This window comes from Helianthus annuus, chromosome 2 (genome assembly GCF_002127325.2).
Source record: "Helianthus annuus cultivar XRQ/B chromosome 2, HanXRQr2.0-SUNRISE, whole genome shotgun sequence".
Classification (NCBI taxonomy): Eukaryota; Viridiplantae; Streptophyta; class Magnoliopsida; order Asterales; family Asteraceae; genus Helianthus; species Helianthus annuus.
In genome coordinates, this window is record NC_035434.2 from 170,163,049 (window position 1) to 170,183,058 (window position 20,010).

A 20,010-nucleotide genomic window follows, 5' to 3' on the forward strand; every position below is an offset into this window, starting at 1 on the left:
ACTCTACACCAAAATTAGGACTTATAAAGCTTACTATGTATGTTCAATTTGAGTATAGAGCAAAAAGATGGTGAATTCATGTGGAAGAAATTTGATAAAAATGGTCAAAATTGATCTTATTTAAGATTTTGAATATAATAGTGACACATAGATTAATCATAACTGAAATTGAATAATAACTAACACATATAAAAATGTTTCGGAAGTGTATAAAAATCCTGAGCCAACTCGGGTTTTCGTTTCACCATGTGTTATGCAGAAGAGTTATGCACAACGACTGTCAAGTGACAGCCAGCGCTATGGTATCCCGGGGAACGCCCAAGCCAAGCTCTGAAGCCAACGTGAGCTCGGTAATTAAGACAACATAGTCTGACTGGAGTAGGGCAACAGGGCACTCCAATTTGAAGAGTGCGGTAGCCAAACATAAGAAAGTCGTCGTTCAAAAAAAAAAGACAATATGGCTTGAATAATTTCTAACTACAACAATAGTAAGTGTCGGCGGGAATAGATATTCCCATTGATTGGAGGGAAGGGGCGGCAAAGGGAATAGTGTCAGGCACCTGCCTGGCACTCCCTTATTGGCCCAATAAATTTACGATTTTATCTCACTTTAAAATTACGATTTTGCCATCAGTTAAAAATTACGTATTTGCCCCCAGTTAAAAATAAACTTACGCTTTTGCTCTCAGCTAAATATTTCAATTTTGCCCCTGGTTCAAAACTACGATTTTGCCCTGTTTCAATTTACAGTTTTGCCATTAGTTTTTTCCCTTAAAAATACGATTTTGCCATCAGTTCAAAATTATGTTTTTACCGCCATTTAAAAATAAATTTAGGCTTTTGCTCTCAGCTAAAAATTCTAATTTTGCCTCACTAAGTTTTGTCCCATTTGGGTTTTCTTAGTAAGGTTTTTAATGAGACAACACACATGATCCAGAAGTATCATGAGAAGAAAATACGCGCTGCACTCTTTTCCCTTAGTTGAGGTTTTGTCCCACTGGGTTTTCCTAGCAAGGTTTTAACGAGGCAACATCTCAAAGCGTATTAAGTTGATAACCAAGGGGGAATGTTATAAATATATTATTATATTATTATGGTTATCAACTCCTAAAATAGACTGACTTTTTCTCCATGTTTTCTTCTCCTATATATATACTACATTGTGTCTCTTGTATTATAGATATCTATCAATGTTTCCTCCCTATATCTCTTTCTCTTATTGTTTGCTATTAGGCTAGTAGGTCGTTGTTTCACAACAATTACAAATTATTATAGAATACTCAAATTATATATTGGATGAGTTATTGGAAAAGGGGGGAAGTTCATATTTCCCTAATTTGGGTAAGCAGATTTAGTGGGTTCACTACCTCTACAAAAAGACTCCCTAGAAACCAAACATGTTTAAAAGGTGTCCTATGAACGCTTGTAAATATCCTAAACCACCTACAAATAAAAAAAAATTGTAGCTAATAACTCCGGTTTGAGTCAGTTTTTTACTAGAATCACTATGGTTTATTATATGCTATAAGAAACTGATGCTAGTGAATTTAAGTCCAGGATATCCTGATACAAAACTCTTTCTTAACAAAAGAGGTGAATTGTGCGAATAATGAGATTTGTTATAAAAAGAAATAAAAAAGATGAATGAAACACAACAAACCACTATGAATGTGCAGCCCTTTGCAATTTTGAAATGAACACCATCGCCTTCACATAAACATAATCTTTCAAGCGATCAAGAAAGTGGAAAAAGGCATATCTTAGACGACGGTTGAGAACTAACGCGCCACATGCTATCCAAAAGCTAGTAGCAAAACCAATGCCTCCGCCAATATAAAACCATTTTTGAAGTTCATCCATGTCTTCCTCGCCACCTTCAGTTTCACCAACAATGGGTGGTACTTCGGATTCTTCATCTCCAATACAATTTTTAGTAATGGGAGGTCCACATAGTCCTGCGTTTCCATTATATCTTGACGGTTCAAAGGACTGGAGTTGAGTGCTAGACGGAATTCTACCTGACAAGTTATTATACGACACGTCTAGATAATTTAATGAAGTCATCTGAGCCATGCTTGATGGTATCCCTCCTGAAAACTTGTTACTTGATATATCCAAAGTTAGAAGTCTTTTCATATCACCAATATTCCTTGGAATATCGCCACCCAAAGAATTCTTCGATAAGTTTAACGCAATCAGTCCATGGAGATTTGTGAGTTCAGATGGAAAGGGTCCTGTTAGGTTGTTGTTTGATAGATCAATGATCCTTAGCAATCCAAGAATGGTACTGAATTCACGTGCGTTTCCTTGCCACTCGATGGTCGCACGGTCAATGTACTCATCATAAATGATATCTGGCCGAGCAGTTCTCGAACCATACCATGGAATTGCAAACTGATATACAGTTTGTGTCGGAACAAGTCCTTGTTGAACCATGGTTGTGAGATTATTCAAGCATGATGGGATGGTTCCAAAGAGATTGTTTTGTGACAAATCTAGAAGTTGAAGATTCACTAGTTGACACAATTGTGAAGGGATGGTTCCAAAGAAGTTGTTTGATCCTAGACTAAGAACATACAAACCTGATAGGTTTTCCCCGATCCAAATAGGTACATTACCAGAAAAGTTGTTCGCCCCCAAATTCAAAAAGTTTAAATTCGTGCAATTCTTTAAAGACAAAGGTAACTCTCCCGAAAACTCGTTCTTATATAAATACAACACTTCGAGTTTGATCATAGATTCAACAGAAGCAGGAAGCCTTCCAAACAAATTGTTGTGGCCTAGATTTAGAACCCTTAGTTCTCTGAAATTCCATAAACAATCTGGAACCTGTTCGGTTAAGACGTTATTGGAGAGATCAAGAAATTCTAAGAACCCATCCACAATTTGGCATAAAAAGGAGATTCCTCCGGAGAATTTGTTTCCAGAAAGATTTAACAATGTCAAAGCGGAAGAAACATTTGGTATCGGGCCATAAAGGTTGTTGGAACTCAAATCTATTATAGAACGATTATCAAAATTTGATAATAAATCTGGTACCTTCGCGGTGATGTTGTTGGAAGAAAGATTCAAATATCTTAATTGAGATGGCCATGCGTCCCAAAACTCCAGGGGAACTGTATCTGAAATTCCAGTGTCGGCAATATCAAGACGAGTAAGATTTTTGAGTTTTTGAATCCATTTGGGGAAGTGAGGCCCGAGCTTGCAAGAGCTCAAATCAATATACTCTACATACGACATGTTGAGCATATGATCTGCGAAACGATCTGAAACTCCCTCCAGTGAGTTGTTTGAAAGATTTAACTTCAAAAGCTTTGACTTTCCAATGTTTTCAGAGATGGCACCGCTGAGAGAATTAGAAAAAACCTCAAAATTTTCAAGCATAGGTAGTTCCCACAATTTCTCACTTATAGCCCCACTTAAGTGATTATCATATAGGTACAAATATAGTAAGGATGAAAACGTTTCGATCTCGTCTGAAAATGACCCTGTAAGTTGGCTGCTTGGAGCAAACAAATATTGTAAAGTATCTGATGTACATCCGGACAAGTTTCTTAAAAAATCAGGAAATTTGATGGATGCAGAGTTGTCATAGAATTTAAAATATGTTAACCGACAAAGGTTTCCAAGATATTTTGGTATTTCATCCAACATGTTTTCAGATAGATCGAGACTAGAGAGGTTGTTGCTAGTTAACGGAAACAACCAATGATACATGGATGAGTTGAGATTGTTGTTCGAGAGCTCAAGGGTAACGATAGATGATGAAGAAGAGTTGTCATATGACGATGAATACGAAGGATACATGACTTGTGAGAGGTCACATTTATATAGTGTTAATGAGGATAGTTTTTGTAGAGTTCGAATTACATCTACCCAATGATTTGCTTTAGCTATGAAAATTCCTTCCATACGAAGTGTTCGTAAATGAGAAAGATTCGCCAACCAGTCTATGTTTTCGATCACACATCTTTCGGGGCATCCAAGTTGAAAACGTTCCAAGTTGGTCAGGTTTCCAATTTCCGGAGGAATGGTTCCATAAAAAGAGTTATAGGCAAGGTTAAGATCCCTAAGTTGAGCCAAGGAACCAATGGAGTTGGGGATGGTTCCACTAAAGTTATTAGAACCAAGGTTAAGGTACCTTAACTGAGTCATGAAACCAATGAACTTGGGGATGGTTCCATTTAAAAAATTGCCGGAAAGGTCAAGATAATTCAAGTATGTTAAGTTAAGCAACGAAGGACTAATCTCACCTCCAAGATTAGTAGTGCCAAAATTGTAGGACAACTGAAGTCGTGTGACATGACCTGTTGTGTCGTTGCATGTGACGCCGCTCCACTTACAACAATCATCATCTTCTTCATCCGTCCATGTAGACAAAACACCATCGGGGTCTTGAACACGAGCTTTGAAATCAAGAAGAGCATGTCTCTCCTTATCAATGCATGTGACAACGACAGCGTTACCGTTTGCTCCCGCTGCGACCAAGTGGTATGTAGTTATAGTTTGAAGGCCTAGCAAGAGAAGTGTGAAAATAAAAGGTGTTTGAGAATGCATGGTGTAAATGCAAATCTTGGTGGTCATATTTGAACATTCCTGGCCCAATGAAGGTTTATATGGTGTCAATTGTGAAGATGAAGAAATGAAGTGGATGATCTTGGATTGTTCATATTCATTGGTCAAATTTGGAAGAAGAAAAATGCAGTGGACAAAAGGAATTTCACATCTACAATAAAAAAGTTTTCAACACGGTTACACAACCTTTTAAAAAAAACATCAAGTGGACAACTATTGTAATATTTTTATGCTTGGATATATGACCATACTTTTCAAAACTATGTGCCATATTTAGTCACAAACTAAGGGCCATTAACTAGTTAATTTTTTTTTGAACGGAAAATTTGGATCATTGAAGTAATTTTCGTATCACATATATTAACACACTATCACGTTATAATCGACTAGAATAAACCAATGCTTTATGATTTTTCTCTTTAGACTACTTACAAACTCAATTATAAAAACACACTACTCAACAAACGGTCATGACAAACAAAAGAGGTGATGAGAGAGAGAGAGAGGCACACCGGTGGTCTCCCTCCCTCTTTTGTTTGTCATGACCGTTTGTTGAGTGTGTTTTTATAATTGAGTTCGTAAGTAGTCTAAAGAGAAAAATCATAAAGCATTGGTTACATTCTCCGCCAACCAGCTATTCCTCACGAATTTCACCCTTCCTCTCTTCTCGTCACATCCTCCATACCAGTCTATTTTCCACATCATCGTAAGGGCGCCAAGGGACATCCTGGTGGAAGATGTTCTTAATATTATTATGTATATATGAAACTGAACTTCATTGACTATCATACATGATATTAACTCAGTGTTTAGGTTATATTTTTATAAAAAAAAACAGTATTTATTACAATTTTTTTATAAATTAAAAATAGGTTTTTTTTTGTCTAAGGGGGGCGATTGAAATTTCCAAGGGGTGCAGGTGAAAAATTCCAAGGGGTGCGGTCAAGATTTTACCGAAAAATTAACACTAATTTTTTTTTTTCAAGGGGTGCGACCGCCCATCCACGAGTATTGGTAGGTCCGCCCCTGCTTATGAGCATGGACATGTATTCTTATACACGTGCAAGATAAAAATCAAGATTAAACATCAAATTAAAGTAGACTTTGTGGTATGGTTCATGACCCAAATGATCACCACCACCCTCCACGTCAGCGTCATGTCACTCTACCCCCATCCACTGACCTAATCCATTAGCCTATATGATATGGACCATGGCCCCCACTATCCCCCCCCCCCACCCACCCAAACCCACCCACCCCAATCAAAATCCCCTGAAAAGGGTCATGGTTGCCATGAACTAAACCGCGCAAACCACTATGGTTTGAGAAATAGGGGTGGTGTACCACGAGAACCATGTCCTGCGTGACAAGTATCAATTCATGATCCAATCCACCACCTTCATACCCCAATGGCTAAAAGGCTCAAACTAGATGTTTGATAACTCCCAAAGTCTTTGGTAGACTAACACTGAAATTTCATGGCAAGTGGTTAATGAAGATAACGTATAAAGAAGGAAATATGAAACATATAGTGTGAATAGAACAAGAAGTCCTTGTCGTTTGTGTTTGGTTGGCCTAACGTGTTGCAAGCCTGATGAAATTAACCATTCCAAAAAAATAGAACAAGAAGACTTGTAAATGGTCCACAATATATATGCTATTTATGAGCTCCTCTCAATCCATCATCTATATGGTGATATTAACTCGTAGTTAACAACAAATGTTCATATTAATCAATGGATTGATTCCACTATAAAAAAGGTTTATTATTTTGACATGTCCTTTGTATAAAAAAAAAAAAATTGAAGATTTTTTTTCAAGAGTTAAATACCATTTTAGTCCCTGTGGTTTGTGTGATTTTGCCAGTTTAGTCCAAAGGTTTCATTTTTAACCTGTGGGTCCAAAAAGGTTTCACAGTTGCCACTTTAGTCTACTTGGTTAACTTCATTCATTTTTTCTGTTAACGAGAAGGCCAATTTGGTCATTTTGTATGTAATTCTATTAACTAAAAGGGCAATTCAGCCATATAAAATGACCGACTTGGCCTTCTCGTTAACAGAAAAATGAATGAAGTTAACCCGGTGGACTAAAATGGCAACTGTGAAACCTTTTTGGACCCACAGGTTAAAAATGAAACCTTTGGACTAAACTGGCAAAATGGCTCAAACTACAGGAACTAAAATGGCATTTAACTCTATTTTTTAATAGCAATGTTTGCTTCTACTCTGTTAGTAGCAATAATTCTACATTATTCACTCTTGCCCAAGATTGAACTCATGTTAAAGTGGTGTGTTCCCAACTAAATGGTTGTTGGTTTAGATTCGACAAAAGACTGGTGTGGTGTAATTTTAGCCGTTCAAAAAATAAAGGAGAAAGAGAGTAACTCTTCAATATGGTGTAAATAACTAGCTAGATTTTAAAAGTCAAATTCCAATATATGGGTCATGTCAAGCAAGTCTGTTTGATTTTTCAACGACTTCTTTTGTTTGTTTGATGCAATAAAAAACGTCCTTACTTACCCACCCCGTCTTATAATGACTTCTTTTGTTTGTTTGATGTAATAAAAAAAACAGCCTTACTTACCCTCCCCGCCCATCGCCGTTTGTCCACACCGCCATCTCTGCCACATACCCTATGATACGGCAATTTTGGGTTTACCCATAGGTTGATAAGTTCCGCGTCATGACTCATGGGTATCGTGTGAACAATGGTCCACCCTTTTGTTTAGGGTCCTTGTGATAGTAAGTGACTTGGGGTCCTTAAAAGGACAAAGACTTAAAGACATATGAGTCTTCTAGGCGAGTGGCTTGCGGGTCCATGTGACCCAATAATGGATGAGGACCCCACTTACAAAGACCAAAGACTTATTCTTACACCAAATTTGGAACCATTAATAAGGACCCCACACTTACAAAGACTTAAAAGACTTGTGAGTCTTATTTATATTCTTCATTTTTTTTCTCCTGGTTTCTTTCGGATCGCACTCTTTTTAACTAATAAAACTTCGGAGCAAAAAAATTGGGTATATGGGTTTAATTAAAATAAATACAATAAATATTTTTCAAACCCACTAAATACATGGGTTTAATTAATATAAACACAAAAAATTGGGTGTATGGGTTTAATTAATATAAATACAAAAAAGTTGGGTATATGGGTTTAGTAACCTTGAAATATTTGCACCCATTACTAAATACAATAAATATTTTACAAATATTATAAACAAATAAAAACTCATTGTTATTCCTACATAGTAATATAATTACTTCGAATATATCACACTACTACATTAAATGGTTAACAATGTTGAAGTGTGCTTTTTAATTAAAGGGGAATTGGCCTGTAATAATCTCACCTAGACCTTATTGGCCAATAATCATCCCACCTCAAAATATTCCCCCCACCAGTCCCACCTTTCACCTATTTTTCCTACAATGATCCCCCGTTAAAAAATTTAACGGAGTTAACCATTTTTCCAAGTTTCAAACAGATTTTTTAGGGCATTTGATCAGAACGATGATACGAGTCCATTGATGTAAAACTTACTTCGAAATGGTGCTCCAAGTGACTTGATTTTGGTTAATTGGAAATTTAAACACCCGAATTGAAGCCCCGTTTTCATCATCTCGAGCACCGTTTCGACGCAAGTTTTACATCAATGAACTCGTATCGTCGTTCTAATCAAAAGCCCTAAAAATCTGTTTGTAATTTGGAAAAAAACTTAACTCCGTTAAGTTTTTTTAACGGGGGACCATTGTAGGAAAAATAGTTGAAAGATGGGACTGGTGGGGGGAATATTCTGAGGTGGGATTATTAATGGCCAATAAGGACTAGGTGGGATTATTACAGGCCAATTTCCCTTAATTAAATCTTAACTCAGCTAAAGAGAAAAACTAATAAATTACCAAATCAACAAAAATAATAAATTACTTTTATAATTTACATAGTAATGCATCGTAATGTTATAACCCCGAGATCTATGGACGTAGTTTTTAAAAGACTTAGTTTTGCTATTCAAAATGGGTAGCGGAGCAGCTTGTTGCCTGTTTACCAACTATCTCGATGTAAATTCATAACATGACTCTAATTTTACACTATTTAAAGAAAAAAAAATTTCAAAAAAAATCCTTTTGAGCACTGTACTTTTTTTCTTACAAATTTGACCAACGAATATGACAACCATTTAAGGCAATACACTTCTTATCTTTTATCTTCACATTGGCACCATATAAACCTTCATCAAGGCCTGTTCATATACATATGTGTATCTACACAAACAACTGACCAAACACATTTTGATCAATCATGCATCCTCAAGTGTTTTTCATTTTCTCACTTCTCTTGCTAGACCTTCAGACTATAACTACAAACCAATTGGTAGCAATGGGAAGAGACACTAATGGCGTTGTCATCAATAAGAAATGCATCGATAAAGATAGACGTGCGCTCCTTGATCTCAAAACTCGCCTTCAAGACCCTAAAGGCGTTTTGTCTACATGGAAAACTGAAGAAGAAGCCGACGACTGCTGTAAATGGAACGGAGTCACATGCAACGGCACAACAGGTCATGTCACACAACTTGAATTGTCCGGCCTTGGAGGTGAGATTGGCCCTTCTTTGAGTGACTTAGCCTATTTGGAACAGTTTGCACTTGAATGCCCCGAAAGATGTGTGATCGAAAACATAGACTGGTTAGCGAATCTTTCTCATCTACAAACACTTAGTATGGAAGGAATTTTCATAGCTAAAGCAAATCATTGGGTAGATGTATTTCAAACTCTACAAAAACTATCGTCGTTAACACTATATAAATGTGACCTCTCACAAGTCATGTATCCTGCGTATTCTTCGTCATTTGACAACTCTTTTTCATCATCTATCCAAACCCTTGAGCTCTCGAACAACAATCTCAACTCATCCATGTATCATTGGTTGTTTCCGTTAACTAGCAACAACCTCTCTACTCTTGATCTATCTGAAAACATGTTAGATGGAATACCAAAATATTTTGGAAACCTTTGTGGTTTAACATCATTAAGAATTAATAACAACTCCGCGCCTATCAAGTTTCCTGATTTTCTAAGAAATTTGTCTGGATGCACATCGGATACGTTACAACTGTTACAAGCTATAAGAAGCCAACTTACCGGCCCAATTTCAGATGAGATCCAAGTGTATTCATCCCTAAAGTTCTTAAACCTGTTTAATAATCACTTAAATGGGGCTATAAGTGATAAATTGTGGGAACTACCTATGCTTGAAACTTTTGTGGCTTTTTCGAATTTTCTTAGCGGTGCTATCTCTGAAAACATTGGAAAGTCGAAGCTTTGGAAGTTACATCTTTCAAACAACTCACTGAATGGAGTTTCGGATCGTTCCGCAGATCATATGTTAAACATGTCTTATGTAGAGTATATTGATTTGAGCTCTTGCAAGCTCGGGCCTCGCTTCCCTAGATGGATTCAAAAACTCAAAAATCTTACTCGTCTTGATATTGCGAATAATGGAATTTCAGATTCGGTTCCTCTAGACTTTTGGAATAAGTGGCCATCTCAATTAGCATATTTGAATCTCTCTTCCAATAACATCACAATGGAAGTACCAGATTTATTATCGAATTTCAATGGTCTTTCTTCGGCAATAGATTTGAGTTCCAACAACCTTTATGGTCCGATACCAAATGTTTCTTCCACTGTGATGTTATTAAATCTTTCCAGAAACAAATTCTCTGGAGGAATCTCTTTTTTATGCGAAATTGTTGGTGGATACTTATACTTTCTTGATCTCTCCAATAACTTCTTAACTGGTCAAGTTCCGGATTGTTTATGGAATTTTAAATCTCTAGATGTGCTAAATCTAGGCCACAACAATTTTTTTGGAAGGCTTCCTGCTTCCATCGAATCTTTGTTCAATCTCGAGGTGTTGTATCTATATAAGAACAAGTTTACGGGAGAACTGCCTTTGTCTCTAAAGAACTGCACGAATTTGAAGTTCTTGAATTTGGGGGTTAACAATTTTTCCGGTAATGTGCCTGCTTGGATTGGAGAAAACCTATCAAAGTTGTATGTTCTTAGCCTAAGTGCAAACAACTTTTTCGGAACTATCCCTTTACAATTGTGTCAACTAGTGAATCTTCAACTTCTTGACCTGTCAAAAAACAATCTATTCGGAACCATCCCATCATGCATGAATAATCTTACTACCATGGTTCAAGAAGGACTTATTCCAACACGAACTGAGTACGTTTTTTCCATTCCATGGTATAATCCAAGATATGCTCATCAAGATTTCATTTTTCATTCGTATTTTGACCATGCAACGATTGAGTGGCAAGGAAATGTACGTGAATTCAGTAGCATTCTTGGATTGCTTAGGATCATTGATCTATCAAGCAACAACCTAACAGGACAATTTCCATACGAACTCACCAATCTCCATGGACTAATTGCATTAAACTTGTCGAAGAACGCTTTAGGTGGAGAGATTCCATGGAAAATTGGTGACATGAAAAAACTTTTAACTTTGGATATATCAAGAAACAATTTTTCAGGAGGGATACCATCAAGCATGGCTCAGATGACTTCAATAAATTATCTAGACGTGTCGTATAATAACTTGTCAGGTAGAATTCCGTCTAGCACTCAACTCCAGTCCTTTGAACCATCAAGATATAGTGGAAACGCAGGACTATGTGGACCTCCCATTACTAAAAATTGTATTGGAGATGACGAATCTGAAGTACCACCCACTCTTGGTGAAAGTGAAGGCGGCAGGGAAGACGTAGATGAGCTTCAAAGGTGGTTTTATATCGGTGGGGGCAGTGGTTTTGTTACTGGCTTTTGGATAGTATGTGGCACGTTAGTTCTCAACCGTCATTTGAGACATGCGTTTTTTCACTTTCTTGATCGCGTGAAAAATGTGGTTTATGTGAAGGTGATGGTGTTCATTGCAAAGTTGCAAAGAGCGGCACTGTGACAACCGGCGAAAATAATGGTAATTCCGTACAACTTAACAATTTATTAAACATTTAATTTCGTTCGTTCCGATTTAATTTATGCGTAATTAGGTCATGTGAAGTCTAGCAATCATAGGACATGGTTAAATATGTCAAATAATATCAATACAATCACCGCGTCGCGAGAAAACTGCAAACTATGTCCAAATATGTTGGCAAATGCTGAAAACACTATTCACCGGAACACACTATTCATGCCAGCAAGTTCCGAAAACTGTCCGAACGAGCGACGAATGGCACGAACGCACTTTATAGTTGAAATACAAATAAAAATCCCTAATTAGGGACACAAAATACTAATACACTTTAACTTTCCGATAAACGCACATAATTACGATTTGTCTGTTCGGCGCTAAACTGTAACAAAATAAAATGTCCGCGACACTAAAATTCAGCATTTTAATGTCCGTAGGACTTGTAAATAATATATTACACTCTAAATAAGCTTGGGGATATCCGAAACACAAGCTTCCGGTACTACAACGGTACACTCACAACTTGCCCGATTTCGCGCCGACGAGCTAGTAAATGGCATATACAACTCACATCTCTAAATGGTATACAGTTATATTTGTGTAACAAATATACAATCTCGAATCAAAGCATATACATCAAACAAATGCCAACATATTATTAAAAATACACAAGGGTTCCAAGAACAAAACGAATACAATAACGTTCAATATGAGCAACAAGTACAAGGTCTAGAAGTGACCAAAGTGTCTAATGAGTTAGAACCCTTGTAGGTTAACTCACGTTTTGGAACACCATTGCTAGCACTATCTCTCTCTAGACACAATATTGAGAGTTCATGTCCCCCTTTTCTCTTAAATGTTTTCGGTTTACAACTCTCGAGGGGAAATAAATGTTTCGATGGTATGGTTTAGCTATGGAATGAATTGTTAGATCATATGCGAATAGGGTCACTCTTAAGCGCCATTAATCTTGTATAAGACCGAGGAGCAAGAGTGGTAGATCTATCGGGTGTAGCAAGCCCCACTCATGGGTCCTTGACTCCTTGTGTGGCCGCATATAGTGCTTTTGTTGTCTCAACCGGGTGGACTGGAGAAAATCGTCTACGGTTGAGTGTTTCCTATGTCGTCACACATATTAATGTCATTGTAAAACATTAATGATCTGTTCATAGACGCTTTAGATACCACATTGTTATATATGAACTCTCAAATGTTTTAAGACTTATTTGATGCACATACAAAACACATGAACTCGCCAACTTTTGTTGATGTTTTCAAAACTTACATGTATTTCAGGTAAATGAATGGATCTTGGTGCAGTCGGTTCTCAAGAAGCTTTTGGGTTATCATATTATCAATGTCATCCTTTTGAAGGGTTTGATCCATATATCTCATCTTCAATGGGATATAGGAAGCAAAGCCTTATGTTTCAAAATTATGTTGAACTGGTCTTTTGTAAAAACTTATAACTTATGTCATCTTGTACCTTAAACGACTTATGGTGTGTATCTTTTAGTTATGTCAATGGATGAACATCGTGTGTTTTTAATCTTATAGTTGTTTACTCATATCGTATGCGATGAAAACTAATCAAGTTCACATCACCTGCTTCCGCTATCGAACGGGTGTGACAGGCACATCCGTACTGGTACTGGTATGTTGTATTTCTTTCTTCTTTTTTATTTCTTCTCAAAACCATTCTCATTGTTTACATAACTTGTTTTGTTAAGAAAGAGTTATGTATCTATTAACAAGGCACATTAGTGTAGGTTCTTTGACTATTTAGTTTATCTTGAATGGTATATCTTATTCACTATTCAGCAGAATTCTTATGCAAGCAACATGTTTATGCTGGAAAAATCATCATTAGATCGACTTTGAAGATGGATTTGTATTTATATCCAAATAATGTTGAGTGAACACAAATTATATCTGAGTCAAACATATATGTACGATACTTATTTTTCAGTTTTAAACACGTAAGCACACATATGTACATTAGAAATTAAAAAAAGAGTGAATTTAAGAATTTTCCTTTATCTTTATATTCATTTTCAGGTGTTGTCCTTTATGTTCAAATTGACGAGTTTTGTACTTTATGTTTTCAAATCATACACGTTGTGTCCTTTAAGCCAAACTCAGTTAATTTTTTCTGTTAAATCTGATCATGTGCTTTGCACATGAGGACATTTTTGTCAATTCATATTTATAAGGACTAATTGTGTAGATAATATAAATAACCAACCTTTTTAAAAATTAAAATCTTACACCCCCACCTTCTTCTCCAACACTTCAAACCTAACAACCTCCACTCATCAATGAATCTCTGCAACTATAAAACCACAGATAGATACATTCATACATATATGCTTTCTGAGAAAACCGGCCTCTTAACTTCTTAACTTCCCCGCCAAAACCCTAGTACTTCTCACACGATCCTAACCCTATACATTGGGGAGGATTAAAATGAAAAAACATATATTTCATGAGAACCGCGAATCATAGCGACACACCTAATTGATTGATTTGCTACATGGCTTTGCATACACACATTTGTTGGTGTTTAGTCCAGTTTTACGCACCTTTTTCAGTCATAGATCCAAGCCCTTTTAACAAACTTAACTGCTCTAGGTTACCACAATAATGGTATTTCAACTAGAGGTGAAATCGTGCAAACATTGACAAATTGTTCTATATTAAGAGTTAAATGGCATTTTAGTCCCTGTGTTTTGGGTCATTTCGCCAGTTTAGTCCAAAGGTTTCATTTTTCGCCTGTGTGTCCAAAAAGATTTCACCGTTACCATTTTAGTCCATTGGGTTAACTTCATCCATTATTTCTGTTAACAAGAAAGACAATTCGGTCATTTTATATGGCCGAATTGCCCTTCTAGTTCACAGAATTATATATAAAATGGTTACAAACTCACGATTTTGACCTGTTTACTTATAAATTGGTTGATTTGTTTGTGATTTATCCTATGCAGTTAATGCGGTAAAATATCGGATATCGGTCGAGGACCCATATTTGAGATATAGGTTATCTCGGTGAGATATCGGTGGGATATCGATGATTTTAATACAATGCAGAATTTATATATATAGCAATTTAATACTAATAATTCAGTGATATATCGGCAATATATCGATTATATCGGTCAAATCTCGGTGATATATCGGTTATATCGGTCAAATATCGGTGATATGTAGGTCAAATATCGGTCAATATATCACCGATATATCACCAAGATTAACTGCATAGGATTTATCTACGACAAGCTAAATGATTTGGGAAAAAAAAAAGTTAACTATAAAGAGGAACGGGTCAAACAGGTTAAAAGTCTTGCAACCTCCTAAATAGTTTATAACATGTAACAAGCCGAATTTCGAGCTTTCAAACAAACTTTCTTCACATATTATAAACAATTTATGCTATTATGTACCCTTTCACTAGTAACATGAAAGAAATCCAATTCTATGTTTAAACAGCCAAACACGTTTACCTGATAATTGTATTAATACCAACCCCACGAATTATGCGAACCAAAAGGGGACCTAAGGAATTCTACAAAGCAAATGGGATCTTAAGTGTTGGTTTTTAGTCCAGTTTTACACACCTCTTTCAGCCATAGATCCAAGCCCTGTTCACATACTTAACCGTTCTAGTTAAGGCTGAACTTTTTTTTCCTACAGTTTGGTCTTGCGGCAGTTTGAATCTCAGTTTAGGGTGTCAAAGGCCCAAAACACCATTTTTTTTCAACTAGAGGCGAAATCATGCAAACATTGAGAAAGGGTTCTAAAAAAAAGGGTAGTTGCACGGTACCCCTGACCGCGGAAGGGATCTCCCTTCCCAGTTCACCACCCGACAAGGATCCCTGGCGGCAAATACCCATAGCCATCAAAGAGGGGTAAGAAACATGTTTCGAACCCGAGACCTCGAGTGTCCTCGGTCCGGCTTTAAAGCGGGTGTCGGTGGCCACCAAAGTGGCACTAATGGGAATTGAACTTGGGTCTCCATTGGAGAACCCAAGTCACTCCACCACTAGGCCACTTGTGGTGGTTGAGGCGTTTTCCCTTTCACCTCACGAGGCGTAAAGGTTTAAAAGATCGGAAACGAGTTTCGAGGCGTTTTCCCTTTCACCTCACGAGGCGTAAGCCTCAAGGCATAAGGCCGAGGCGGTATTAATAAAAAACTATAAAAAATTATATATACTTTTATAATTAATACTAACTAATTTCATCATCAGATTCATCAAAATCATAAAAAAACACACTTAAAAACGACATGAAATGCTTGAAATTGACACAAAAAGTCAAAAACATCAAAATCCCATAAGGCGCATCTTTCTTAGCGCCTCAGCCCCTCTGAGGCACATATACATTAAAAACACCATGAGGCGCGCCTCAGACTCGTTTTTTTGGCCGTTTCGCCTCGAGGCGCGCCTGAGGCGCACGCCTCAAACGTTTTTTAAAACCATGACTAGAATATAAGTTATACATTGTTTAAAACATGAGCCTTTGAGGATGCCCTACTAGACACAACACCAGAAAATAATTCTGATACTCATACAGTTAAATTTTAATAAAAAGAACTACATCAATGAAACTAATTGCTATTTGTAATTTAGCAAAGACCCGACACCTAACTTATTATCGAGCAATGTTTTAAACCATAGTTGTTGATAGCGAATAGCGGACGATAGCGACAAGCTACTTATACGCTACGTAGCGATAGGATGAAATAGCGGGCGCTATTTCATGTTTATCGATACAATAGAAGAAAATTTTTAGAAATATTTTTTTTTTGTAAATTTTACCAAATCCCCTCCGCGGTCAGGGGTACCGTGCATTACCCTTTTTTTTATTATAAACACTAACAAATTACAAAAATCTCACTGTTTACCGCTATTTGTCACTACTAGCTATATAGCGACACATGAGCGCTACGCTATTCGCTATAATTAAAGCGTGTGCCTGAGAAAACAAAACGTGCACTTAAATAAAAAAATAAATAAAAACTTCATTAAAGCAATAAAGTACTCAAAACCAAAACCAAAATGTTCATACTCGCACTTAAAAAGTCTCAGATAACAAAATACTCAAAACCAACATGTTAATATTCGAAAACAAAAAGTTCATTAAAGTAATAAAAGAGTAAGGAGCTGTTTGGCAACATCTGAATGGTTAAGTGTTGAACTAGTAAGAGGTCTGAACCATAGTTGTCAAAAGCGAGCGCCATGTGCGCCTAGGCGCAATTTCCAGGCGAGGCGCATCAATTGCGCTTTTCTCCAAGCAGTGGTTCAGGCGCATTTCCGGCGAGATTCTCAGATTCCGGCGAGATTTTGGCGAAAGTTCTGCACATTCCGGCTAACTTCTGGTGGTGAAAGAAGTAGATTTACTCTGGTGGATAAATTATGTGATGTTGTAGATTGCCGGAGGCTAGAGTTGCAGGTTAGTGAAGGAGATAGTGAGAGGAAGAAGAGATGGAACGGGGTAGACAGGAAAATAAAAAGGCAGACTTTTTAAATAGTTATTATTCAGTTGTGTCTTGGTAAAGTAGCTACTGTGCTTTGCCTAATATGTGAACAGTGACTTGTCACAAAGTAGGACTGGATTGTCAACAGTGGTTGGGTTGCAGAAAGTGTGCTGAAGGTTTTCTATATTTGTTTTATCATCTTTTAAATGAATTGTGTTTAATTTTAAATAAATTATGTTATAGGTTTTTCATTTCAGGCATACTAGATTGCAAAATGAAGGCCTATAATATATTATATATTTATATAAGTTAGTACACAGCCACATCAGTTAAGAGTTTCTTTTTCACTAATTATCTTAAAGGTTTTAAATTGTTAGATGCTAGTTAGATGATTTTAATATCTAATTATATCAGTTTTAAAAATATATTTGGAGATTAATAGCATCAATGAAACTAATATCACTATGTAACATTATATATATTCATTTAAGTGCGCTTTTTTTTTCTCAGGCCCGCGCTTTTTTTGCGCTTTGCGCCTAGGCCCTAGGCGAGGCATATGCGCCTTGAGTGCGCCTAGCGACTTTGATAACTATGGTCTGAACCATTAAGTGTTGAACCAATAAGGCAAATGTCTGACCAATTCAGAGTAGAGGTCTTAACCATTCAGACTCTGTATAATGCTTAACCATTCAGAAGCAAATGTTTGAACCATTGAGACATCTGCTCGTGAAATAAACAGTCTGAACCATTAAGTGTTTAACCAGTAAGAGGTCTGAACACCGTTAAGAGTCTCATTAAGAGGTAAACAAACAGCCCCCTAAAACTTGAAAGCAAAAAAATACTACAGAAAAAGCCCTATAAATACCGCAGAAAAAGTGAAATTTACGAATTAATAAAGAAAAATATTAAACATCATTAGGATTTAGGCTGCGCTATAAGCGCCTTTACTGGGAATCGCTAGGCGCCAAAAGAGCGCGCTTTTGATAACTATGATTCCAACATACCAAAATGACCAATTTGCCCCTTGTAAAATAACCTAGATCAGCAGTAGCATTTCTTAACAAAGTACCCAGAAATTAAATGAAATTAACAACACTCAATAAAACCATCAAATTAATACATAAGTAACTGCAAGAAGAGTACATACATACAAAATCATGAACTAATTAATAGGAGGGAAAGGGGGCAATCGGAGAACAGCTTCCTCCGTCTCAATTGGGTCTGATCTTAAGATCTACATAAATAAAAATATTAAGAATATATAAGAACAGAAGTTTTAATTTATTAGGTGGGTATAAATAAATTAAAAAAAAAAAGAAGAAATTGGGGAAAGAGAGTACCGGATCTTGGAGAAGGGGTTTGGTGTCATCAGTAGCCGGCCGGAATTGGGGCTTGTTTTTGGTAGCTTCTCTCTTTCCGGCTACTACTTCACTGTCGCCGGATTTCATGAGGATTTCTGTAGGTTTCATCTTTCTGTTTTGTTCCTGAGAGCAATGAAGCGGATAATAATTAATAGAGTAAACTGTAATTTTACCCTCGGAGGTTAGGGGTTATTGGCACTCTTACCCCCTCTAAGGAAATAATTGCAATTTTACCCCCACTGTTCAGTGTTATGTCGCAACCTTACCCCCGGCCTCAAATTTGTTGACTAATCTGTTGACTATAACTTGAAATGACTATAATGCCCTTTCATATTACCCCCTGTGTTTTGTGCACTTTGTGATATTACCCCCTGCCACCGCCATTCACCACCACAACCACCTCCAGCCACCATTCCTCTTCACCCACCCAGAGGCGCAGCTTATGAGGGGCCGGGAGGGGCGCCCGACCCCCCTAACTTTTCGCTCAGTAGTGTTATATATGTAGTTTTCGTATAAAATTTTTTGGGTATATACGTTTTCGACCCCCCGGTTCTATAGAATTTTTTGGGTATATACGTTTTCGACCCCCCTATCTTCATTGTCAAGCTTCGCCACTACACCCACCATAATGTTAATCATTAACAGCAAATGGGAAAACCAGCAACAACTGCAATAGTTGATGTAGCTATTAAATAAGAATGAAAATAATATAAAAACAAAAACATAAGCAAAGTTCACAGCGTTTTCATCAATTGTTTTTAAGGTTCTCTTTTGGGTCTGCAGTTCTAAGCAGTATTGAGTACAAATGCAAACTGTCACAGTGTCCGTATTCTGGCAAAAACAACAGTCCTACACAGAGGTTATCGTTCCTGTTTTGGGCAGTGGAGTGGCTAAAACCCCATAATGCAGCATATATGCAGTTGGGTGTGGGTGTCATAGTATTGCAATTTTAGATGGCAGTGGTGGTTGTGGTGGTGAATGGCGGTGGCAGTGGTGGTTGAGGGTGGTGGCTGGAGGTGGCAGTGGTGATTGTTGAAGATGAAGACGGGTGGTGGGTTTTTTAGAGAGAGAGGGGGGGGGGGGAGGAAGAAGATGGCAGTGGTGGTGAATGGCGGTGGCAGTGGTGGTTGAGGGTGGTGGCTGGAGGTGGCAGTGGTGATTGTTGAAGATGAAGGCGGGTGGTGGTTTTTTTAGAGAGAGAGAGGGGGAGGAAGAAGATGGCAGTGGTGGTTGTGGTTGTGGTGGTGAATGGCGGTGGCAGTGGTGGTTGAAGGTGGTGGCTGGAGGTGGCAGTGGTGGTTGTGGTGGTGAATGGCGGTGGCAGGGGGTAATATCACAAGAGTGCACAAAACACATGGGGTAATATGAAAGGGCATTATAGTCATTTCAAGTTATAGTCAACAGATTAGTCAACAAATTTGAGGCCGGGGGGTAAGGTTGCAACATAACAGCAAACAGTGGGGGGTAAAATTGCAATTATTTCCTTAGGGGGTAGACATGCCAATGACCCCTAACCTTATGGGGTAAAATTGCAGTTTACTCTAATTAATAAGAAAAAGGAACCTAGAGTATTAGTTGTTGTATTTTAATGGTTTTAGTGAAAAATCAAAA

At 37.3% G+C, this 20,010-nt stretch overlaps 3 protein-coding genes across 3 annotated transcripts; 1 reads left to right on the plus strand and 2 right to left on the minus strand.

Moving 5' to 3' along the window:
• Nucleotides 1–1,662: 1,662 nt before the first annotated feature.
• On the minus strand, nucleotides 1,663–4,584 carry LOC110900535 (receptor-like protein EIX2). Its single transcript, XM_022147424.1, has one exon. It carries the CDS (start codon nucleotides 4,582–4,584, stop codon nucleotides 1,663–1,665), a length of 2,922 nt encoding a protein of 973 aa, XP_022003116.1.
• Nucleotides 4,585–8,780: 4,196 nt separating this feature from the next.
• On the plus strand, nucleotides 8,781–13,117 carry LOC110927166 (receptor-like protein EIX2). Its single transcript, XM_022170781.2, has 2 exons — nucleotides 8,781–11,568; nucleotides 12,862–13,117. Exon 1 carries the CDS (start codon nucleotides 8,881–8,883, stop codon nucleotides 11,548–11,550), a length of 2,670 nt encoding a protein of 889 aa, XP_022026473.2. The 5' UTR covers nucleotides 8,781–8,880; the 3' UTR covers nucleotides 11,551–11,568; nucleotides 12,862–13,117.
• Nucleotides 13,118–18,091: 4,974 nt separating this feature from the next.
• Nucleotides 18,092–18,539, minus strand: LOC110907776. The gene is made up of 2 exons (XM_022152712.2): nucleotides 18,379–18,539; nucleotides 18,092–18,272 (listed from the first exon to the last, which is right to left on the minus strand). The coding sequence occupies exons 1-2, from the start codon at nucleotides 18,505–18,507 to the stop codon at nucleotides 18,201–18,203; spliced, it is 201 nt and encodes a 66-aa protein (XP_022008404.1). The 5' UTR covers nucleotides 18,508–18,539; the 3' UTR covers nucleotides 18,092–18,200.
• Nucleotides 18,540–20,010: the final 1,471 nt, after the last annotated feature.